General features: G+C 30.4%; 1 protein-coding gene across 2 annotated transcripts; it reads left to right on the top strand.

Moving 5' to 3' along the window:
* Window positions 1-1569: 1569 nt before the first annotated feature.
* LOC148615693 (SID1 transmembrane family member 1-like) lies at window positions 1570-24974 on the top strand. Of its 2 annotated transcripts, XM_088582191.1 has the most exons (22): window positions 1570-1835; window positions 3062-3186; window positions 5319-5477; window positions 8114-8258; window positions 9809-9892; window positions 10656-10800; window positions 11260-11353; window positions 11693-11736; window positions 11902-11967; window positions 12913-13058; window positions 14086-14159; window positions 14770-14836; window positions 15753-15901; window positions 16390-16438; window positions 17411-17528; window positions 18308-18444; window positions 18795-18971; window positions 19543-19589; window positions 20026-20131; window positions 21385-21495; window positions 21714-21827; window positions 22172-24974. In XM_088582191.1, exons 1-22 carry the CDS (start codon window positions 1623-1625, stop codon window positions 22232-22234), a joined length of 2433 nt encoding a protein of 810 aa, XP_088438317.1. In that variant the 5' UTR covers window positions 1570-1622; the 3' UTR covers window positions 22235-24974. The 2 variants fall into 2 exon arrangements, with proteins under 2 accessions (XP_088438317.1, XP_088438319.1); XM_088582193.1 differs by lacking the exon at window positions 21385-21495 and having other exon boundaries at window positions 1574-1835.
* Window positions 24975-25275: the final 301 nt, after the last annotated feature.

The raw sequence follows: 25275 nt of genomic DNA, 5'->3' as shown, positions 1-25275 counted from the left end.
TAATTATAAGTCATTAAACCTAAGAACTCGTCATATTCTTTCAGATATTCTGATACAGAACAACCAAGAGTAAGAACCGCCAGATATGGCTTACATTCCTTTAGGGATGCTGCTCCGAAATTATGAAACAATTTACCACATGAATTCTGGGAAGCCCTTGCTTCCGGATGTCTTTGGAGCATTTTAAGGAACATATAATATCGGAAAGTGGAAAGGGGTGTATGTAAATACATCTTTTGTAGATAGCACATACCTTTTTAGACTCCAGGGCATACCAAGCGTCAATTTCATGTCGCCGGAAATTATGCTTACCATTAGATTATGTTGGGCAAGGCGAAAATAAGTATAATTGCCAGATGTCAACGATGATATTTAATTCTGCAATAAAGGACACCAATTATAAATGGAATGAAAACAATGAATAATATATGAAATATTCCGCCGTTAAATTCAAATATCAATTATTTTACAAAGATTATTACAATTGACTAACCTGCAATAAAGGATGTCGATAAGACAATCCACTCTGGTGAAAATCGAAGTGCAGAATGACAATTTAATAAAAGAAAAGTGAAGTCCGTGCAGCGGGAACCTATTAGCGGAGAGCGGTCCAGTCAATCGTCACATGATGATTACAATAACAATGATTATGATTATGTGATGAAGATGGAATGTATAGGAATATACTCAAAAGTAAATAAGATAATAAACGAAAGTATATTTAGGTATTAAATAAATGTATAACAACCTAAATATAACAACCAAGAATATACCAAAATATATATAAATATTTATACTGTGACATTCACAAAAAGTCGTAAGTGTAAAATTGATCGTAAGTTATGACGTAACATTGCTATTTTAGGTTGTGACGTAATTACTTACGATCAACTTTACACTTACGACTTTTTGTGAAATAGACGCCAGCTGCCCTTTTCACAAAAAATCGTAAGAGTAAAATTAGTCGTAAGTTATGACGTCACAATACTTTTATTTACTATGACGTCATAACTTACGACTAATTTTACACTTACGATTTTTTTGTGAAAATGACCACTGGTGTCTTTGTTATTTTGATGTATGATATGCTTTTTATTTTTAGTTTGCTTGCATTTGTATGGCTTTTAGCTGAATTATGTCTGCTTTATTTACTTAATTACTTACGTATGTCTCTGTTTGTATGTGTTTTATTTGTCTTAAATGTTTCCATGTCTTGTAGTGTTATGTATGCTATGTCGATTTTAAAAGCTCATTAGAAGTTGTGTTATTTGTTTTAATGGTGTATCGACTTATAAATACTTGAAATATTTCTTGACTTGATTACAGACTTTCCTTTTTGACTATTCCTTTTGACCAATGCCTATACCTACAGTTCGGTAATTTATTTACCAACCTTTATCAGAAAGAGCATTAATAGAAACAGTAAGAATGAACAAAAATTATCATGTCTTATATTACAGTATATCAAAGAAAATCCCTTAAACATATTTTTCGACCGTTTCACTGCTTTGTTTTTGTGATTATGCATGTGGTAATGATATGATTTTCTCTGTTTTGTTTCTAGACAGGGAACCAGTATCTACTTTCAATTTGAGTCTTGTGACAATGTTTCAGCAAAGCATATGAAAACGGAAATTAATATGAAGTTCATTCAACTTTTTGCATTTTTAATTCAGTTTGCATGTATCCGGGAGATATTAACTGACAACTTAGATCATTTGTATAGACAGAAATTAGCAGTAATTAAGGGGAAATTTGACGAAGTTTACAAAAATCATACCAATTCTAATGCAACTGTTATTTATGAGTTCGAATACAATGAAATAAAAAACCAGGTATACATATATAATTCTTCATTTCTTATTAGCTGGATGGATTGCTTGTATTGGTCTAAAATGGTTTGTCCTAAAGGAATGACTCTGTAAGAGGCGCCCCTGTCTAGACATTGTCTAGATTAATGACACCAGGTCCAGCTCTGTCAGCTCTGTAGAAAAATACTATCGGCATCAGTTAATGAACTTGCCATGGAGGAAGCTAAGGACTCTCTTTTATTTATCAGAAAACAGAGGAATCAGCAGCACAGTCACAATGAGGAATTCATTCTAGACTTTTCTATATGCTTATTTTTTATCCTATTTTACCCCCCCCCCAATGAAATTTTCATCAATTCACTTTCATGGTAAGTATAATTTTGTACAACTCCTCTCAAACTGCTTGAGGGAGTTGAATAAATTTTAAATTAAGATTGGGCATCATTTATAGATATGCATGAAGGATGTAAGTTATTGTCAGAGGACTTGAGGGCTTAAGGTATTTAGATGGAATTTTATAGGAAGGCTTTATTCTTTGTTAGGTTGCTCACAGTATTTCCATTTAATGGAAGTTCAGTTTCCATTTTTTTCATATATCAGAGTTTCAAGATTACATGTACTTTTGTTTAAACAAAATGGGCAAGTTTCTCAAGTGCTTAAAGACAGCTGTTTAGTACATTGAATATATTTTTCCAGTTTTAAGAGATGTACAATTTTGCTCTCCAAATTTCAGTAGCATTTACCCTCACATGCAAAATTGACAAAAAATTAAGTGTTTTTCGTTCGTTACGGTATCACCCTGACATCTGCATCATTGGCATCCATTTCGTTTATTTACAATATTATGAGTATAAATTATCAGACCTTTTTTTAAATTATGGAACATAATTTCTTGGGATATGATGGATGGCTCTTTAGTTTCTGGATGTTTTTGCCATCTTTGAAAGATAAGATAGGTGCTATCATTAAAATTGATAGAGAAAGTTTATTGTTAATCTGTTTTTGATGATTCAGATGTCAAATTGTGCCTTATGAAATAATATTTTAATTTGTTTTTTATTTTAATATTTTTTTTTACAGGATGGATTTATCTTTTAACGTTTTGGAGTTAAAGTGGTACAGACTTGGGCCAATTTTAAAAAAATTTTGGTCCAATTTTGAAAAAAAAATCATTTGATTAAGTATGTATTTCAAAAATATAAGAAAAAGTTAATTGAAAGTTTTGTGTAAGTATTCTTTTTTCTTTCCAGACCACTGCAGTTAGGATCAGCATTAAATTGCTAACAGAGACCGAATCTGACTATCCACTATTGTTTGTTGCTAAACAACAGAGAAGTGTTCTGTCATGGCAGTTGCCCCTTCTTCTAGAGTATCAGTAAGTGTCTTTTGGCTTAAAAAAAAAATTGTGGTTGTATAATGTTAATGGTATTGGCAGCAACATTGTCATCATAGACAGTTGATGTCTGGACAATAACTTGAGTAAATAACTTAGAAATAAGGACCGGAGGTAAGAAATACATGGTAATGTATATTTTGTTTCTATTATTCTGTTATCTCCACAATAACTTGATTTGAAGTGTATTGATCTTAATTTCAGGTTCTATACCATTAAAATAAAGGTTGTGCTTTATTTTACGAGTTTGAGAATAAGGGATAAAAATACAAAAACTTTTCTGGGTCCTGCACAATAACTTGAGTAACAGTATATGGATTTCTATGAAATAATCCTACAATTGTCCATATCAGAAAAGGAGAATCGGATTTTATATTGATTAAAAAATTTCAATTTGGACCCCTTGGAACTGGATTTAGACCAAATTAACTAGAATTAATAGACTGAAAGCCAAAAAGTACTTATTGGTGTAAGGTACATGTACATGGACAGATAACTTACTGCACTATAGATGACCTGTATTTAGGCTAAAAACCACTAATTCCACTTCCCATAGGCTTCTATGCTAATTTCACAATATTCAATGGCTTCTCTGGACTTTACCTTAACTTTAACCTGCAGAGGACTATATATCAGCATGATTCTACATATGTCAGCTCACAATCCTTAGAATGGCATGTGGGGTTAGCAGACTTGCAGTGCAGTACTGGTCACCGGAAGTGAAGTGTCTATAAATAGCATGGGAAATCCCAGTGTTTTCACAAGATAGGGGTATATTTAGAAATCATTATGGAGATTAGGCTTCACATCACAAGAAGCAAAATGCACCTATAAAATGTACAGAAATGTTTTTCCTTTCAGAAACTGTTTAAATTTTTTAAATGAGATGAGAACTTTTTTCACAGCACTATGAGGAACAGGGGTAATTTCTGCGTAGGACTATTTTTGTGTACGTTCCAAATGCTCATTGGTTGAATTGGTGGTCTGTAACCTAAATTTATGTTTAAACATTTGGTCATATTAAGTAAATGACGTATTGTGAATCTTGAAATTCTTTGATGTCTTTGGTTGTATCCTAATATAGTGTGAATTTTACCTCGTTCTAATCACTTTAATTGATATGCTGTTGGCATTTTTTGACAAGTTGACTGAAAACCTTGTCTTAATTTTTTTTTGCTGTGATATTGTTTGCCTTTTAAAAAAATACTGTATCCTTTTTATATTGGGAAAATATGTTTCGTTATTTTTAAATTTTTAAATTTGGAATAACCCTACAAAACCTTGAATTTGTAGTTAAATGAATAATTTTATAGAGAATATCAATTTAAAGACAAGTTATCAACATTTATCAATGTAAATTTGAACAAAAAAAACATATCCTACTATTTCACTACCAATTGAGAAATACTTCGTCTTATTCTGGATTATTTTTAAATTGGAAAGCTTTCATCAGGGCAAACAGCCTTATTTTTAAGGATGAAATGATTCATTGCAAAATCAATGTATCACAATACTTTTGATCACAACAGAATACAATGCATTTGACTGAGGTTTCGATATGATATGATACAGGTCAAAATACAATTTTTCATTTCAAACAGTTTATAAAATTACTATGCAAATTGTAAAGTATGACATGTCTTGTTAGGAAAAATCCATTGATCTCTGTTACGGTCAAAGTTATAGACCCGAAGAATGAAACCTGGCTTCAACAAAATTCATCATCTTTAAATCAGTTGAATATTTTTTATTCCAAATTTAAGAAATTTTATATGACAACATAGTGTTTGGTATCATATAACACTATTGTATCACGATATGTATCCTATCATGAGGTACATGTATGTGTATTGTTACAGCACTACTTATTTTGAAGGTGTATTAAGGCAAACATTATCACTGTTTTGGTGACTATTTAAAATTTACTGCCATTACTTATTAGCTAAAAAAAATACAAAAATCCATGGTTAACTATACAAATATCAATAAAAAAATTTAAATGTCCAGTTTTAAGTTGTTTGTTTCCCTCGAATCTGACTTTTTGGGATGGAAAAAAATAAAATAATTTAGTTCAATCAAACTACAGGATATAATCGAATCTGTTCCTTGTTTAGATATGAGTATGACTATGCCAGTAGAACATTGTGTCCTTTAGAAAGGAAAGACAGAAAAACAGATATGAAGCAAGTCCTAGTTGCTGAAATATCAACTCAGAGTGCCAAGAATTTGAATTTCTCCATGAAGGCCAGCAAAATTAAAGACTTTGAAATTAAGTATGTATTATGTAAATGTTATGTTCAACAACAGCTTAGATAGCAGTTTCCCCTAGATTATAGAGAAGTGGGTAGGTTTTAAGTAGCTGCTAGTCTTTAGAGAAGGTGAACTAGTGTTAAATTTTCTGAAATGATGTTATTTAGTGAAGGAGGTAACTGTAGTTTTGGGAGGTTTTTGCCTAAACCATTTGAAAATAAGGGGCTAAAAAGGTGAAAATAAGTGTTGTTATTGAAATAGTTGTTTTTATATTTACAGAATGTAAACCATTTTTGCAAATTGTCCATTGCTCCAGTTTGACAGTAAACCAGTGTGTCGAGTTGGAGAGTTCCTTCCTTTTGCTCAAAATTTTAAAAAATGTCACTGAAGGGAAATTTTAATTTAAGAGTTTTTACGGAATAGACTTCAACCACTTTGAAATTAAAAGGGTATGATATTGGATCACCATAAAAATAATCAACTTTTTAATTTGTTGGTCTGATGTTGAAATTGTTTTTTGCTAGATTCTTTATGAAAATCTGTGACAGCAATTTTTAATTAGATCTGAGACATCTTTAATACTTTTTGGGTTGTAAAGGGGCCAACGTGGTCCATGCCCTAAAAAATAAACTTTTTTTAAAAGCTATTGCCATAACTTATCGTCAGTTGTCGTTGTTAACAATTTTTCAAATGTCTTCTCCTCAAACTACTGAATGGATTTGGATGAAACTTAGTGTGAATGTTTCTTAGGGTATTCTGCACAAAGTCTGTGATTTGATTTTTGTTATGTTGAAAAACATGGCAGCCATTAATAAAAATAGAACCATGGGAGGGGGGGGGTCAGACATCAGTTTTTTCCATATATCTCCTAAACCTTTAGGTTTAACCAAATTCTGATGCTGATGAAAGTGTTCTGTATGATAAGGTCTATCTGTAGTCATATTTTGGTAAAAATATTTTTTCCTATGTTGAAATTATTGTCCTTTTTTTACTTTTTTGGCTGTTTTTGGAAAAAAAAACATGGTTGCCATTACTTAAAATATAACATAAGGGTCAGACAGCAGTTTTTTGCATATATCTCCAAAACTGTAAAGTTTAATTAAATACTGACATGGGAGTAAACCTGTTCAGCATGATGAGACCTTTCTGAGGTCAAATTTTTGTGATAATCTGTTGGAGTTATTGGCCTTTATGGACATTTTGTTTGTTGCTATTTTTGGTGTTTGAGCTTATGCCATTACTTGGCATCTGTCATTGTCATTGTGGACTAATTTTCAGATGGCAGTATTTTGCAAATAACTCAAAAAGCTGTTGCCTTTAGCAAATTTTTTGGTGGGTGATTTTGTTTAGCATCATGAGACAGAGTTATACCGAAATTTTCAAAGCGATTCATTAACTGATGTAGGCCCCTGAAACAGTTTTTTTTTGCATTTTTCGCATGTTCAACTTTGAAAATCTTTTTCTCTATAACCATTTAAGATCATTGAATGAAAATAAGCATAATTGTTTTGTAGTGTATTGTGCTCAAAGTGACTGTTGTGATTTTTAATCCGTGAATAGATATGGCTGCCTATACTAAAAATGGAACTTAGGGGTCGGAAGACAGGATTTTGAAAATAATTCAAAAATTATGGCCTTTAGCAAAATTTGGTTCAGGTCATGAAAATGCTATTGCAATCATTTCCTGCATTTGACAATTTAGTTGATTTTAACTTAGCCTGTCTCATTCCTCAAGTTTTTCAAATAAGCAAATGGTTAACCAGGTGAGCGATTCAGGCTCTCTTGAGCCTCTAGTTAAACAAATGTTGGATAATAGTTTATTGCTATTGATGTTAGGTCTCTTTTCAATTATTATTAATTTCCGATTTTCCTTTAACAAGTTTTTGAACTTTATTAAGAAAAAGGGGGTCCCCATAAATGCCACAACTTGAAAATGCCTCAGTGATTTTCATGGAACTTTGTTTAATTGTTTTTGCTATTTTTTATTAATGTAAGCTGCTTTTGATTTTTATATTTTTATGTCAAATACTTAATCACAATCAAAATTCAGAGCTCTATCAAGCTTGAATTTTGTTTTCAAATTTGCCCCATCTGTTCAGGGGATGTCATCTGCAGGCATATCTAGCTGTGCTCTGTGAAGCATATTATCATTTTTGGCTTGATATTGAAATTATTTTTTTAATAAGATTCCTCATGAAATTTCCTGCCTGCACTTTTTCTTTTCTGTCCAATTTCGAATTTTAGTATTAGATTTTTTCGTGGAAATCACTGCCTGTGTTTTTCAATCAGGTTTACATCTCAAAGTTTTATAGGGATCAAAGGCAAAGGTCTTAGAATAGCACCCTTAATTAAGAACTTCTTTCACCTTTAATTTCAAATTTTGTGCTATACTTTGTCCAAACCAGTTATAGTGTCCATAATGAACTGTAATGTATTAAAAACTAATATTGTGTCCACATCTGCTCCAAGTTAACAGAGTTAAACATACTGCAGTCATATCATGCTATAGTCTGCAAAGCTCTTTATTAATTGTTTTCAAATCTACATTATAGAAAAAATGTATGATAATGCACAAGATGATCAGGTCTACTGGAACAATCAGCGCAATATGCCTCATTTATTAAATGATATTGTTCATTTGTTTTTTTTTTATTTCAAGGCATAATGAATTGAAGAACCTGACATTAACCCCTTCTGAGCCCCAGTATTTTTTGTACAGATTTCCAGGAAATGTTATTTCAGTCATTGTTAAAGTGGAATCAGAAGATAGGAAATGCATGGTACTGTCTGTTCAAGATGTGAAGGTAATCATTTTATCTTTGAATACAGAAATTAATGACTGGAACTTGCATGAAGTTTGATATTGTTTTTGATGAATCCAAAATTTGTCAACTATATTTTATCATATGTACTATTAATGACAACCCTGCATATCATTTAGGAGCTAAGAATATATTAAACAAAAAATGTACAGTCTTGTCTTATACTTTACATGTTTGAGCAACCACCTGTATTCAGCAATAACCTTAATAGACTAATAGTCTATGATTAAAACATCCACATGAAGTGCATTCTGTGTAAAATCTACCTGTATTACCACCTGTCTTATGTGGCCATGATTTTGCTCTCTCTTGGATAGTCTCTTTAGACAGATTTGACTGTTATGTGCCATACGACATGCATATATGAACACTTTTTTCATCAACATTTTAGTTAGAAACTGATTGTAATGCTGATAGCCATTACACATTGAATTTTCCCAGTTCTGATATTTCACAAGTGAAATAACTTTTTGGGTTTTTGCTCCTTCAGTATCTAAATACCTTATTTCACCATCTTATGTCTGGAACTTTCCTACTATTTTGAACTCAACACTTAAGTATAGTCCAAATGTAATTCTTTTTATATCATTCAATCTCTCTTACAGTAATGTTTCTGGTAATTGTTCAGCTCAATAATATTCTATTATTTCTGCAAAATAAAATTAAGATCTAGTCTTCAAATCAACTGAAGATTTGAGGGACTTCTTTTTGGCCTTGACAGATGCTTAGTAATGAAATTGGATGGAGAGAATTAAGTTTTTGCAGTGATGTGTCGAGAAACATTCAATGTGTTAAACATGGTCAATTGAACACTATATACTTTTATCAGTCAAAATCTTCATCCTATCTGTGATATTCACGATAAACAGGAAGTTTACTTTAGGAGGAGTGATTTTAACCAAGTAAAATTGGTGGGAAAATTCAAATTGATGAAAAGTGTCTAGTTTGGGAAAATCTTATGTTCATGAAAGAAATTATTTGCTGAAGCTGAAATTGGTTTTATTTTAGTATAGTTACAGTGTAGGATAAATGCAGTTAAAAAAACATTTTGAAAGACAATGCATATTAACTTTTGAACATGTTTAAAAATTTGGGAAAAAGGTGAAATGGAACACAATTTGTGAATGTGTGTGTGAAGTTGGATACTGTGTAACTATTGGTTACAGTTTATACTTCAGAAATTAATAGGAAAGATTGACATTCTGTTTCTACATTTTCGGAAAAAAAAAATCTGAATAATATGGGATGCACAAATGTATGATTACAGTTTTATTTTACATCTTGTAATCTTTGAAAGTTTGTTCATGCTTCAATTTTCACTAGAATAAAAAAACCTTCAGTGCTAACAGCACTTAGATTCCTTTTCAATAGTGGACAGGCTGGTAACATACTATTTATAATGTCTGTAATTTGACTGTAGCAATTGTAGGGTCTAGTTATTGACTTCCACTCTTTAAATTATAGCTATAGATATTGACCTTGACATTTTATATGTAGTGTCCAGAATTTCACCTTAACATTTTATTTTGTAGTGTCCAGTTTTTGATCTTGACAAAGATGTTCAATTTTCTGGAATGTATCAGACTGTAACAAAACAAGGGGCTGTAACTGTTCAGGTAATAAAGATAGATAGATATAAATAGAACAAAACAAGGGGCTGTAACTGTTCAGGTAATAATGATAGATCGATATTAATAGAACAAAACAAGGGGCTGTAACTGTTCAGGTAATAAAGACAGATAGATATAAATAGAACAAAACAAGGGGCTGTAACTGTTCAGGTAATAAAGATAGATAGATATTAATAGAACAAAACAAGGGACTGTAACTGTTCAGATAATAAAGATAGATAGATAGATAGATATAAATAGAACAAAACAAGGGGCTGTAACTGTTCAGGTAATAAAGATAGATAGATATAAGTAGAACAAAACAAGGGGCTGTAAATGCTCAGGTAATAAAGATAAATAGTTATAAAAAGAATAATGTGAAGTCAAGGCAGAAAATATCACAGTGAGTTTCATTTGTGATATTCTGTTGAGACAGTTTGTTTATCACTGACATCACAGTCAATTTGATGAAAAGTTGTCGTTGTCTATGGAAATTGCCATTATTGTTAGTATCATGGCAATACCCTGAGAAAAATGAAAATATGATAAATATGATAATATGATGTTAGTTATTAACCCTATGCTTAAGCTACTACTTAGTGTATAATTATGTCAAAATTGTGTACCAGTAAATTGTTGTGTTTTTTTTTCTGACAGAAAATAGAACTGTTCCTAAGATTTATCTGCTTCTGTTATAGTTTTAGTTTTTGTAGTTAAGATAAAAAGATAAAACAATAATCATCTTGTCATAATTGTTCTGTATTAATAGAAAGACACTTATGAGGAGCAATCATTTTACATTGTGTTGGTGATGAAACCAAGAGATTATGAATGTAACAGTATTGATGAAATACAGGAACCAGGTGTGGAAAGGATGAAACATTTGTCTCTCAGAGTTTACGGAACTATAAGTAGTGAGTACTGATATTAAACATTTGTCATGAAGGGCTTATACAACTTTTAGTAGTTAGTACTGATGCAAAACATTTGTCAATGGAAGTTAATGGAACTTTTAGAGGTCAGCACTCAGCTGTACACTTCAAAATACAACCAAATGAAGTTGTTATTTATTCAACAACATGTGCTTAATTTGTAATTCAATTTTTTGTTTTAATATTTGGCTGATTCTTTGTTGTGATTTTTTTTGTCTTCAATTTACTATTGACTTTTATCATCAATTAATTTTTCAGGTAAGATATCCTGTAATTTATATGCTTAATTTTTGTTCTAGGTTCCAAGTATTATATTTGTGTTTATATGCTTATTTTTTGTTCTAGGTTCCAAGTATTATATTTATGTTTTTATGCTTAATTTTTTGTACTAGGTTCCAAGTATTATATTGGTATTTATATGCTTATTTTTTTTTGTTGTAGGTTCCAAGTATTATATTGGTATTTTGGGTGCTTTAGCTATTTTTGGTGGATTTTATCTAATAACTTTTATCATAGCAGGGTGCTATCATGGTTGGTATGTATAAATAACTTTTTAATAATCTTTATTTAGAGAACTTTTTAAGTTAGGACTATATCTACATCAGCATCTGACATGTTTTTTTTTATTACTATTGTCTGATAGTTGCACATTTTTTAGAGTTATTCCATACTGTAAGCTAGGTCTAAGGTTGTAATGAAGGAAGACTGATCCTCACTGAATTCAAACTACTATTATTATTGACCACATAGCTTCATGTATTTGAGTAGTAGTATATACAGATATGCAGCATTTTAGTTTTAGACTAATAGTGAATTGTACAGGATTATAGGCATTTGATAGACATTTGATAAGTAATTAGCATTTTATTTGTAGCCAGAAAAACAGGGGAGTATGGATAATAACAGAGGATGGAACAGGTACATCTGTTATTTTACATTTCTTTTATCTCTGTGTAAAATTGAACTTTCATTAAATAGCATTGTTTAATATAATGAAAAAATACTTCTGCTAAAGACAGTTTAAATCATTCAATTATCAAACACTTAATTCCAGTCTAAGACACATTTGTATATTTCTTTTAGGGGCAGAAAATGAAGATTTGTTAAGCAGATCAAATCTAGGACAGAACTCATATGGTGCCACATCAGGTAATCACTTTATGATACTACAACAAGTAATCATTGTATGGTGCTACATCAGGTAATCATTTTATGGTGCTACATCAGGTATTCATTATATAGTGCTACATCAGATAATCATTTTATTATGCTACATCAGGTGTTCATTATATAGTGCTACATCAGGTAAGTTTTATATGGTGCTTCATCAGGTACTCAATTTATGGTGCTGCATATGATAATTATTTTGTGGTGATACATTTGATAATCATTTTAGGTTGCTTCATCAGGGATTCATCATATGGTGTTTCATTAGGTATTCACCTGATAGTGCTATATCAGGTATTCTTTATATAGTACTACATCAGGTATTCTGTATATAGTGCTACATCAGCTGTTCATTATATTGTGCTACATCAGGTATTCTTTATATTGTGCTACATCAGGTGTTCTTTATATAGTGCTACATCAGGTGTTCATTATATTGTGCTACATCAGGTGTTCATCATATAGTGAAATGTAAGGTATTCATTATATAGTGCAACATCAGGTATTCATTACATAGTGCTACATCAGGTATTTATTTAGTGGTGCTTAATCAAGTATTTATCATATAATGCTACACTAGCTGGTATTATATCAAGTATTCACCTTATGGTGCAACATCAGGTGTTCATCATATAGTGCTACATCAGGTAAATATGTTATGGTGCTACATCAGGTATTCAACATTTTTTATCCTTCCCTGGTTCTTATTCAACTTAGCCTGACACTTAGGCATTGCATCAATCTTTGGCTTATTGGCTTTGATGCAAAATCATATCAAAATTGACAAAATTATTCCTTTGCCTTGTTTATTTTTTTTCATAAGGCTGCAAATTAGACAAGTGTTTAGCATAGTAAGTGAATGAAGGAGACTTCTGATTGCATCTGTAACCAGTAACATATTAAACACATTGTTTTCTGTGATTGTAGATGATACATCTAGACATTTACTAGACCAGTCACTACATGAAATACAGTCCCCTAGTACTAGCAATACTATTGATACAGTCTCTGTAGATTCTAGTATTGATTATCTGGATGATGCTGACAGGGAAAAAGATGTCTTCAGAACTAAGGTAATTCATTTGTACAGGAACAATTTGTCCCCAAAATTTGGGTGAAATAGGGAGGATTTATTATTAAAACTAAGATAAAATAGGGACAATTTGTCATTAAAACAGATAAAAAAGGATGAATTGTCATTAAAATTAAGATTAAAAAAAGGATAATTTGCCATTAAAATTAAAATATGTGGGATTTGTCAGCAGATATGAAAGGAAGAATTACCCTTAAAACAGATAAAAAAGGGATAATTTTTCAATAAAACTAAAATAAAATAGGGGTGATTTGTCTTTAAGACCAGGCTAAAATAGGGATGATTTGTCTATAAGACAAGGCTAATAAAGGGATGATTTGTCATTAAAACTGAAACTAAATTGGGATGATTTATCATCAAAGATAAAAAAAGGGATGAGTTGTCATTAAAATAAGATAAAATAGGGATGAGTTGTCATTAAAATAAGATAAAATAGGGATGAGTTGTCATGAAAATAAGATAAAATAGGGATTTTTTTGTCGTTAAAAATAAGATAAACAGGGATGATTGTCATAAAAACTAAGATGATTTGTCAGCAGAGGCAAGATGAAATTGGGATGATTTGTAGATAAAACTAAGATCAAATAGGCATGATTTGTCAGCTAGACTAAGATAGAAATAGGGATGATTTATCAGTATGATGCAAGCAATTTATACATGTAGAATTAGCAATTTGAACTGATCTTCAGGTATGTTTACTGTTTATGATAATATAGTTATTCTATCTGATATGTACTCATGTTTGTACTAATCTGACTGATAAGTATATTGATGATATTTTTTCTTGATTGTTCATTTTTTCCACATAGAAGTATTGTAATTTTAGAAATATGATGTATTACAAGATGGTACATGTAAAGTGGCATATGACCATAACATTGCATCATTGTTGGCTTATATTTTTTTTAAATCAAGTAACTAAGAAGAAAATTTTTTTTTTATTATTTTTGTTCTATTCAGTTCATTTCTTACCCATGCATTATAGTTTTACAAAATTTTCTTTGTAGACCATACTATTTGTGGTGGATTTAGCTAAAAAGAGTCGAAAAAGACTTGCAAAGAACTATACACTATATTGTAGGTATGTAATCTTAGTAAATATGGAGAAGAAAACAAACACAGCTCTCCTCTATTAAGACTTTTTTGCTGTAGAAAGTCCAGATTTAATTTTTAGAACATAGCGGTACTGTTGTAAATAAGACTTTGTGACATTTTTTTTAGAACACACTGAATTTTACATTCATTTTTAATTCATGAAAAGTAGTTTAGCTAAAGTTCTTATCACATATTGTAAACCAAATATTTTTTCTGATCAATTTATTTTCTCTATTTCTGCAAGCAAGAAAAAAATAGAGAAAATAAATCGTCATGAATAAGGTAATTCATTCCTGATATATAGGAATAAGAATCCACAGAAATGAATTGATTTAATGTATAGATATATGTTACAGTATATAGATTTTACAACATTTTGCATCATCTGTACCAAGCAGCTAAACATCAGAATTTTAAGATTCTAATAAATGGTGCCGTAATTTTAAATGAATGATAAATCCTTTTTTTTACTACATAGTAGATGCAGGAAGTCTATGATACAAATAAAATTTAATGGAATGTAGTTCTTTCAATGGCTTAATCTTTTAGTTTCTAAGACTTGTTGTGTTTGTGTTTATGATGTCTCTACATTTCAGGAACCTAGCTGCTATATCTATATTTTATGGTTTAGCCGTCTTACAGCTGGTATTGACTTATCAGAGGGTAATCTTATTTTTATTTATATTGATGAAGTATAAAGTTGAGTTTAGTACTTTTTATATTGATGAAGTATGAAGTAGGTTTTAGTACTTTTTTATATTGATGAGGTATTGATGAAGTATAAAGCAGGTTTTAGTATTTTTATGTTGATGAAGTATTGGTGAAGTATAAAGTAGGTTTTAGTACTTTTTATATTGATGAGGTATTGATGAAGTATAAAGTAGGTTTTAGTACTTTTTATATTGATGAGGTATTGATGAAGTATAAAGTAGGTTTTAGTACTTTTTATATTGATGAAGTATAAAGCAGGTTTTAATACTTTTTATATTGATGAAGTATTGATGAAGTATAAAGTAGGTTTTAGTACTTTTTATATTGATGAAGTATAAAGCAGGTTTTAGTACTTTTTATTTTGATGAAGTATTGATGAAGTATAAAGTAGGTTTTAGTACTTTTTATATTGATGAAGTATAAAGCAGGTTTTAGTACTTTTTATTTTGATGAAGTATTGATGAAGTATAAAGTAGGTTTTAGTACTTTTTATATTGATGAAGTATAAAGCAGGTTTTAGTATTTTTATATTGATGAAGTATTGATGAAGTATTAAGTAGGTTTTAGTACTTTTTATATTGATGAGGTATTGATGAAGTATAAAGCAGGTATTAGTACTTTTAATATTGATATTTTTATGGTAGTTCTGAAGTTTCTTTTGTATATATTTTGCACACTGTATACTCAGTGTTTTTTATATATGGATTCTTATATAAGCCAAAGTACCTGGGAACAAACAGATATCATGCCTCTGATATCTTAATCATTTTAGATAGACTTAAATGTGAAATATTTATCCACCATTTAAAACTAAATGGGAAAAATGAAATAGAAATATTATCTGTTTACTCATTTTTGTATTGAACAGGTACTGAATGTGACTGGAGACCAAGATATATGTTACTATAACTTTGACTGTGCTCATCCATTTGGTGGATTGACTTCATTCAATAATGTCTTCAGTAATATAGGATACATACTGTTAGGAGTCTTGTTCCTTATATTGGTGGCTAGAAGGTTTGTATCTTAGTTCTCCATGGTATTTGTTTTGGTTAATAGAAGGTTGTAACTACAGGGAGTGTTGTTACCCATATTAGTGGCTTGAGGAAATTGTGACTTGATTTATTAAGGAATTAGGGTTGAAAAAGTACCAGAAACAAGCATTTTCCTGATGTGTGGTCACTAACTTGAGTGAAAGTGAATTAATATCCATGAAATTGTACCACAAGGTGCCGTTTTACAAAATAAAGGTTTTAATTGATTTTGGTGGTTGTGATTTGTATTGTATAGGAATTAAGGACTAAAAGGGGCCAGGAACAAGCATTATACTGATGTCAGGACATTAGCTTGACTGTAAGTAAATGTATTTGTATGGAAATGTATTGCAAGGTAGCATATCATAAAAGGTAGGCTCGGATTGTTTTAGGAGTTTTACTTGAAGCAGGGGTTTATTTTTTTTTGCTTCCACTGTTTCTAGTTCTATTGATTCTTTCTTTTTATGACAGGGATGTTATATACAAGAAAGCAGTACAGAATGATAGGAAAATAGGAAAGGTTTGTCATTATTTTTACTAAAATGTTGTTTTAAAGATGATACCTGGATGAAATTGATGCATATAAAAAATGCTAAATACAATTTAATTAACTTTATACTGCAATCGTTTTGTTTGAGCAACCAAAATGTGTTGACAATATATTTATTGATGATATACGGTCAGTGACAGTATATAACACATTGGCTCCACCTACTTTCCTACCCATACATGAACTACTTGTTTATTGTAGCATCACTTTAGGGAGCAACTAGTGGTTAATAAATGTAATAAACATGTCATATAAGAAATTAACTTGATTGCAGTATAGAGACAATAACAGTACACCGACTAGAAATAAATATGAGTCAGTTATTTGTAAATAATTAGCACAATCTGTCGCAATGGATTAAAAAGTTTACCCCTGTCTACATCATCTATGTTATCCTCATCGTTTTATTTTTATGTGAAGTCAAGGCACTATTTATTGTTTATATCTAGTGTGTATGATGTTAGTTTCTCCCAATTCATTCCTTTGTCACATTTTTGATGTTTTGAAATGCTCAAGCAAATTGTTCGCAATTTAAAAGCAATGCTCAGAAATTCAAATCAAGTTTGATTATGATGTACATTATATGTATCACATCTGTGATCAAAATTCTAAAATTCATTAGTTGTTTAGTGGAAGGAATGTAAATTTGCTCAGTTGAAAAAGTTTTTTGAATAACATCTAACACTTATTAGTAAATGTGTGTAACTATGTTAAGTAATGTTTTGATCAACTATCAACTTATAGTTTATATGTTATCAGTTATTTCATATAAATTCAATAGTTATATCAGTTTAGATATCACAGATTTTTGATTACACATGTTACATGCTGTCAGATTTAAAATTCTGTTTTTGTTTCAGAGGATCAAACTCCTCAAGTACTTACATCTCCTTGATCCGATGTATTTTTAAATGTGACATTCATTCCATTCCTTGTTTTCAGGAACTTGGGATTCCACAACATTTTGGTTTATTTTATGCCATGGGCTTAGCACTTATAATGGAAGGAATTATGAGTGCTTGTTATCATGTCTGTCCAAATTATTCCAACTTCCAATTTGGTGAGTAAACTGTAGTTCAATCAATAAAATGTCAGAAACTTCTTATTTGATATGAATTTTTATATGTAGTGATATGTCCTCTGTATTAATAATCTGTTTTGTTTTAGATTTATCTAACAATATATAATCCCATGTCCTTTATATAATTGCTACATGTGAAATATAAATATGTATGTGAATGTGTAAGATTTAGTTTTTGAGTGGAGGAGCTTTTTAAATAGATATCATGTATATGTATACTATTGCTTGTCTTTGTAGCCCTTCCCAAACATGAAAGTCTTGACCTCCAGATAGATGATTTGAACTTATGGTCTATTTAATATAGTGCACATTTAATTCCCATCAATTTGCAGCAGATCCTAACATTGCATGACATTGTGTATTGAATGGTGTCTCCAATGTGGATTATTCAGTCTGAATGATGTCTCCAATGTGAATTATTCAGTCTGAATGATGTCTCCAATGTGAATTATTCAGTCTGCATTATTGAAAATGTTACCATCAATAGTCATTAGGTAATGTACATTAGTGTAATTCACATTAAAGCCTTGATTCCTAGGAAGTTGTAGGACATTAAAGCCTTGATTCCCAGGAAGTTGTAGGACATTAAAGCCTTGATTCCCAGGAAGTTGTAGGGCATTAAAGCCTTGATTCCTAGGAGTCGTATGACATTAAAGCCTTGATTCCTAGGAAGTTGTGGATATTGAAAATTTAAGTGGATAAGTATTTAGATTTATATTGATTGATATTGATTACATGTAAGCCTATATCTGTTGTAGATACCTCATACATGTACATCATTGCTTGCCTATGTATGTTGAAGATATATCAGTCCAGACATCCAGACATAAGTGCTAAAGCCCATACATCCTATATGTTCATGGCCTGTGTCATCCTGGTGGCTGTTATAGGAGTGGTAAGCAATTGTAACAACTGACACATCCTATATGTTCGTGGCCTGTGTCATCCTGGTGGCTGTTATAGGAGTGGTAAGAAATTGTGACTGCTGAATTCATTGTCTGTGTCATCCTTGTGGCTGTTATAGAAGTGGAAAGCTATTGTGACAGCTGACTTAATGGCCTGCGTCTATATTTATTTCTCATTTCTGTGTTTTCTATAAGTATTATTGATTGGCCTCGTGGAACACATTTATCTTTGTGTCTGAGTGTATGAAACAAAATGTGACAGTATTTCATGTATTTCATTAACTGCTCTGTTAAATAAGTTTTTAATTTATGGGTTATAAACATAGTCCTATTGTTTCAGCTGTTTAGTACCAAATATTTCTGGATAGTATTTGCTGTGATCTACATGATTGGTACTCTGGTAATAAGTGTGTATATATATTACATGGGACGATGGAAACTCAACAAAGGCATATTTTTACAAACATGGGTACAGATCAGACAGAACTTCTTTGCATGCCCTCGACCAATGTATAAAGTAGGTATACAGTTATAAAACACATGATCACAGATTTGAGTTATAAATGATGTATGTAGTCTTGAGTTTTTGAGTTATAAATGGTGTACAGAGTTATGAGTTACGCATAGTCTCTAGTTAAAGTTATAAATAATGTATATGATCTTGGGTTTTGAGTTGGAAAATGAGCACAGACACTAGTTTTGAGTTATAAATGATGTATACAGTCTTGAGTTTTGAGTTATAAATGATGTACACAGACATTAGTTTTGAGTTCTAAATGATGTACACAGTCTCAACTTTTGAGTTATAAAGAATGTACACAGTCTTGAGTTATGAGTTGTACATAGTTCTTAGTTTGAGTTATAAATGATGTACTTGATCTAGGGTTTTGAACTAAAAAATGAACACTGACATGAGTTTCGAATTAAAAATGATGTATTGACATGGTTTTGATATTTTTAAACTGATAAAGTGACTCATTTATTCATTTGATGTTTATTATAACCACATTTATCTTTGATGATGTAGTGTCAAGTATAACCTAAACATATAAACATTGTCAACAGCAAACAATTGGTTTCTTTTTCAGGATAGATTTATCTTTCTTGTCCTAGGGAACATTATCAACTGGAGTATGTAAGTATGGTCTTTTCTTAGGAGACAAGCATTAAACTGCTCTTGGGAAAAAAAAGACATTTCTTTTCAATGTAAATTATTAGAAATAATTGTTGTGCGGTCCTTTGTTTTCTCTTGCTGATTAAGGTGGATAGCATTTGTCTGATCGACATCATTACAACTTGTTGTTGAACACTTTGAAAATGGCAGATAATCTTTGTTAATTTGCATTCAAATAATGCCTGACAAAAAAGTTGGCTTTTTTTTTGCCTCTCTCTTTTTCCTTTTATAAGGTTATTATTATGAATTACTAGACCCTTAGTTTTACATGGATTGTGGCAATTCTGCCTAATATTTTTTTTTTGTTTTTTTAAACATGCACCAGTATGCTAACTGCAATGTAAAAACACATGCCACTATGTCTTGTAGAATTTAAAAATATTCTATCATATTTCAGAGCTATATTTGGAGCAGTTAAACAACCAAATGGGTTTGCGACATATTTGTTGGCTGTTTTCATTGGAAACTTAATGTTCTATACAGTATACTATACAGTCATGAAGGTAATATAAAAATTGGCTGTTTTCATTGGAAACTTGATGTTCTATACAGTATACTATACAGTCATGAAGGTAATATAAAAAGTGGCTGTTTTCATTGGAAACTTAATGTTCTATACAGTATACTATACAGTTATGAAGGTAATATAAAAAGTGGCTGTTTTCATTGGAAACTTGATGTTCTATACAGTATACTATACAGTCATGAAGGTAATATAAAAAGTGGCTGTTTTCATTGGAAACTTGATGTTCTATACAGTATACTATACAGTCATGAAGGTAATATAAAAAGTGGCTGTTTTCATTGGAAACTTAATGTTCTATACAGTATACTATACAGTCATGAAGGTAATATAAAAAGTGGCTGTTTTCATTAGAAACTTGATGTTCTATACTGAATACTTTACAGTCATGAAGGGAATCTACATAGTGGCTGTTTTCATAGGAAAGTTAATGCTCTATAAGGTATACTATACAGTCATGAAGGTAATATAAAAAGTGGCTGTTTTCATTGGAAACTTAATGTTCTATACAGTATACTATACAGTCATGAAGGTAATATAAAAAGTGGCTGTTTTCATTAGAAACTTGATGTTCTATACTGAATACTTTACAGTCATGAAGGTAATATAAAAAGTGGCTGTTTTCATTAGAAACTTGATGTTCTATACTGAATACTTTACAGTCATGAAGGTAATCTACATAGTGGCTGTTTTCATTGGAAAGTTAATGCTCTATAAGGTATACTATACAGTCATGAAGGTAATATACATAGTGGCTGTTCATGTCAATAATGTTAATGATTAATTTGAATTGATTTTATATTTGTGTGACTTAAAGTCTTTATAAAATAATGATGAATTTTATATTTAAATGTATTATTCAGGTACTGTGAAAGCACTTTAATTTGTGGATACCAATTTTCGTGGATTAGGGAAGAAACGCAAGTTCATGGATTCTTGAAGTCTGGGTTTTGAGGTTTTCAGTATACACATCAATGAGATTATCCTTTTTGCTTTATGTTGGGAACCAAATTACATGGTTTGGCCTACCCATGAAAACAACAGAAATTGGTACCCCACAAACAATAGTATTTTCACAGTATTCAGCTATATATCAATCTCATCACATATACATGTACATACTTTTTTGTTTTATATGCCCAACAGATTTGCAGTATTTAGATTGAAAGAAAAATGTAAAGTTGTTGCAACACTCATCAAGAAATGTTAATATTTCATGTTTTACTTTCACAGTTAAGAGTTGGTGAGAGGCTTCACCCCTTAGCCATCTTTTTCATTGTATGCGCTGTTTTATTCTGGGCTCCAGCATTATATTTCTTCTTTGCCCATCTAACCTCCTGGCAGGTCAGTATACCATGTGACTTACAATTTCTGATATATATAGATGAACTGGCATATTGAAAACAACTAATTAATTGAAGACAAAACATGTTCAAATAAGGTATAAGTTTATATTTGTTTAATATTTACATTATAAGACATAATCTAGTAATTAAATAGGATGTAGTTTTTGTTTTTAATAGTTTTATGCTACAGAAGCAATATGTAATTGTTGATTTCAGTTAAATCCGTCCCAGTCTAGAGAAGGGAACAAGGATTGTTTACTGTTTGATTTCTATGATGCTCATGACATCTGGCACTTCCTGTCAGCCATCAGCATGTTTTTCTCATTCTTGGTAGGTACCTTGTGTTGCTTAATATTAGATGTATAAAAAATTTTTAACACTAAATAAACACATCGCCATAAAGGATGTTTTAACATTATTTCATCATGTACAGCCTAAACACTTTATTCAGTTACAAAACACTCTTGGAAAGTAATGATTATTTTACAATATTTTTGATTACCGATTGAATAAATATATTATGATAACCTGTTAATTATTTGCCCAGCCTAAATAAATGAACAGTTTGACACGTCTGTTTCCCTATAACTTAGAAATCAATCTTAGGCTCAAGAAAGCTGATACTTCTAATGTAATAGATTAGATATAGCATTTATAAAATTATGAATTTTCAGATTTTGCTGACATTGGATGATGATTTGTTTTCTACGAGACGAGATAAGATTCCTGTATTTTAAATATTTTCCATTAGACAACAAACATGATTCAGTTATTATTAAATGAAAAATAATATGTTATTGATATATGTATAGTTTCTCCTTTTTATTTTCTCATGACATACGACCAAAACTTGAACTCCCAAAACCAGGTATATAGTAGATTTATATAGAATAAAAAAGTGCCATGGAAAGGATTGATTTAATATCGGTATGTGAAAAGTCTTCACAAGATGGTAGATATATGTTTCTTCAGTATTACATGAATAATTCTTACCTTATATGGTAAAATATCATCTTTCTATGTGTTTTCATCTATAGGATTAAGTGTTTTTATTTATTTAGTTGTGATATATTGATTTAATTGTTTATTAGTTATTTGGTTTAAATGTATATGATTTAATTTAAGTAACAAGTTTTCTGATTGGATTAAAAATTTTGTCCATCATCTCATAGACCAAATTTTGTATATGACTCTGGCATCATCAATCTTTTTTTAATTATTTACTCGTTGAATTTTGGTATTAAAATTAAATAATAAGGAATTACTGTTATACTTTTTTCTGTCTATTGGAAATAACCTCAGTGCCTGTGGTACACACTTGAAAATAACATGCTACGCAGGTTATTTAGTGATTGAGATTATTTCTTCATAGACCAAAAATATAAATAATCGTCATTCCTTAAATAGCATGACGATCAGGAAGTGATGGAATCATCGTATACTTATCCTGCTAAGTCTTAATGATAATGACAATGTGAATTTGTTTTGTCAGTATGTTTATTGTTGATTATAGTGAATTATCATCATTTTGTTTCCTTCAAGAAATGATTTAGTTTTGTTTATTTGTTTGCAAGTTTGTAATTGATTGACATGTGTGATTATAGATTGATTGACATGTGTGATCATGAAGTGATTGAATTATCCTGATAAGTTTTAATGACAAAATGATTTTCCTACTTCTAACATTCCATGTAATGTATTGTTTAAGTACCTTGTACACCTTGTCTCAGACTTTGCACCTTGTGTCAGACTTGTACACCTTGTGTCAGACTTGTGTTTGTAGTGAATTCAGTGGATATCTGCATACAACATATACCTCATATCATGCCTTATGTGTTGTCCAAATATTTCATGATGTACTTCTTGTTTTTGGGGGGCACTTAATTCCAAAAGACATGCTGTGTCTGGTCAAATCAATGAGTTGTATCCATGGTCTGTGTTGTTCCCTGCAGTCATAAAGGTCACTGATTTTCACAAATATTTTAATGTGTTTGCATTGCAAAATTATCTGTCATTTTCTTACATTTTAGGGATTAGGTATCTCAAACTATATTTAATCTTCTTAACTGGAACTAAATGTGCATATAATCTCTATTGCCACATGAAAGATATTGTCTTATGATGTGTGCATACTGTTTGATGAATCATGTGCAATGTGTGACATATTGTATGTATATATTTTGTAAAGTTCTGTGTACATACATATTAAATATTTTGTATGGTCCAATATGCACATGTATTATTTGTGTGTACTTTGTAAGATTCAATGTGCATTAAGCCATATACCAGTATATTGTGTGTGTATGTGTGTATTTTTTAAGGTTCCATGTGGGGATATCTTGTGATGTATTTTTTTAATTGTCTCATGGAAACATCCTGCAAAGATATATTTTGTGTAACATCTTTTTTCGCATTCTGTATCAGAGGCACCACATTTTTACCTTCATTTGGTGTCATGCCATGTGCATGCCTTATTTATAATATCATATATGTACATGAATGTAAAAGAGGTTTCAGCATAGGGATATTGGTATTTAAGGAATAGTAAATGAAACATTTTTCAAATAAAGCAAACATTTGATTACAAGAAAAATATGTATCATTACAGATACATTTTGAAGCTGGAAGATTAAATGTTGGCATTATTAAATAACATTTCAGCATTTACTATTTTAATGTTTTCTGACAAAAAATGATATAAAAATGACCTTCCAATATTTTCATTTAATTTTGTCTGATAAGTGGACTTGATATAAATTAAGTGTAAGAGATGATAATATATCAATACAGAAGCAAAATTTAATGTTTGCCTTGATGACTGTGATTGTGATATTAAAACTTTTATCATCCACTGTTTGTACTAAAATTCACTTTTACAGGAAGAATTCTCATGTAAAACTTAAATGAACTTAATCTTTTATTTAATTTAGTCAGTATTTTTGCCTCTATATTCAGGGTATTATTTTGATGAGCCAGTGATAGATTAAAAGGCTATCCATGTTAAAATCAGGCAAAGTGGCACAACATGATTTTTTTCCACTGAATTTTTTGTTTCAGTGTTATGTCCTATTTATGCTAGACAGTATTAAGATCTTTTTTAATTGACAATGGATGGCCCAGAAAATAATTTTTAAAGTTCCCTTTCAAAGCAACCAAATTTACACAAAATAAAGAGTTATCTCGCTTTTTCAATGCATTTATATATATATATATATATATATATATATATATATATATATATATATATATATACAGTTAAAAACCAACATTCAACTTTGAGAAAGCATGAATTTGTAATATAAATATAAATACGATTATATATATATTTTTAATTATTTCGTGCCAGCCACTGCTTAGTTTTTGCATGGCCGCCCTCTTAAAATATTACTATATTTGATATGATTCTTCGGGTGTTTGATACCTGTATTTTTAAATTCTATAAAACCTTTTTTGTTCAATAAATTCTACACCATTTTAGCTTTTTGTATACACTTTGTTACAGGAAATTTTTGTAATTAAGGTTTGTAATTGTTTTGTCTGGTATTTAATATGTTCACATTGTGTACAATGATCCAAGTCAGAAAATGAAGTAAAGATAGGAGAAAATGTCAACAAGAAAAGTGCCCAATCAGACTATTCTGAAAAATAAACAAACAAACAAACAAGGATTTTGCTTCTTCTAGCATTCAAAATTGAGTACAACACACACTAAGTGGTAAGTTATCACTTTTGTAAGAAAAGTTGTACAAAATCACCTATTATAAGTCTAGAATGATAC

The sequence above is a fragment of the Perna viridis genome, chromosome 5, assembly GCF_037379345.1.
Source record: "Perna viridis isolate PV_CMFRI_1.1 ecotype Kerala chromosome 5, ASM3737934v1, whole genome shotgun sequence".
NCBI classification, from domain to species: Eukaryota; Metazoa; Mollusca; class Bivalvia; order Mytilida; family Mytilidae; genus Perna; species Perna viridis.
This window is presented reverse-complemented; position numbering and strand designations above follow the sequence as displayed.

Coding starts and splice junctions, on each gene's coding strand:
- LOC148615693 (XM_088582191.1), top strand. CDS start 1,623: ATGAAAACGGAAATTAATATGAAGTTCATTCAACTTTTTGCATTTTTA. Junction 13,059..14,085: donor AAGATGTCTTCAGAACTAAG/GTAATTCATTTG, acceptor TTTTCTTTGTAG/ACCATACTATTTGTGGTGGA. Junction 21,496..21,713: donor CCCATCTAACCTCCTGGCAG/GTCAGTATACCA, acceptor TGTTGATTTCAG/TTAAATCCGTCCCAGTCTAG.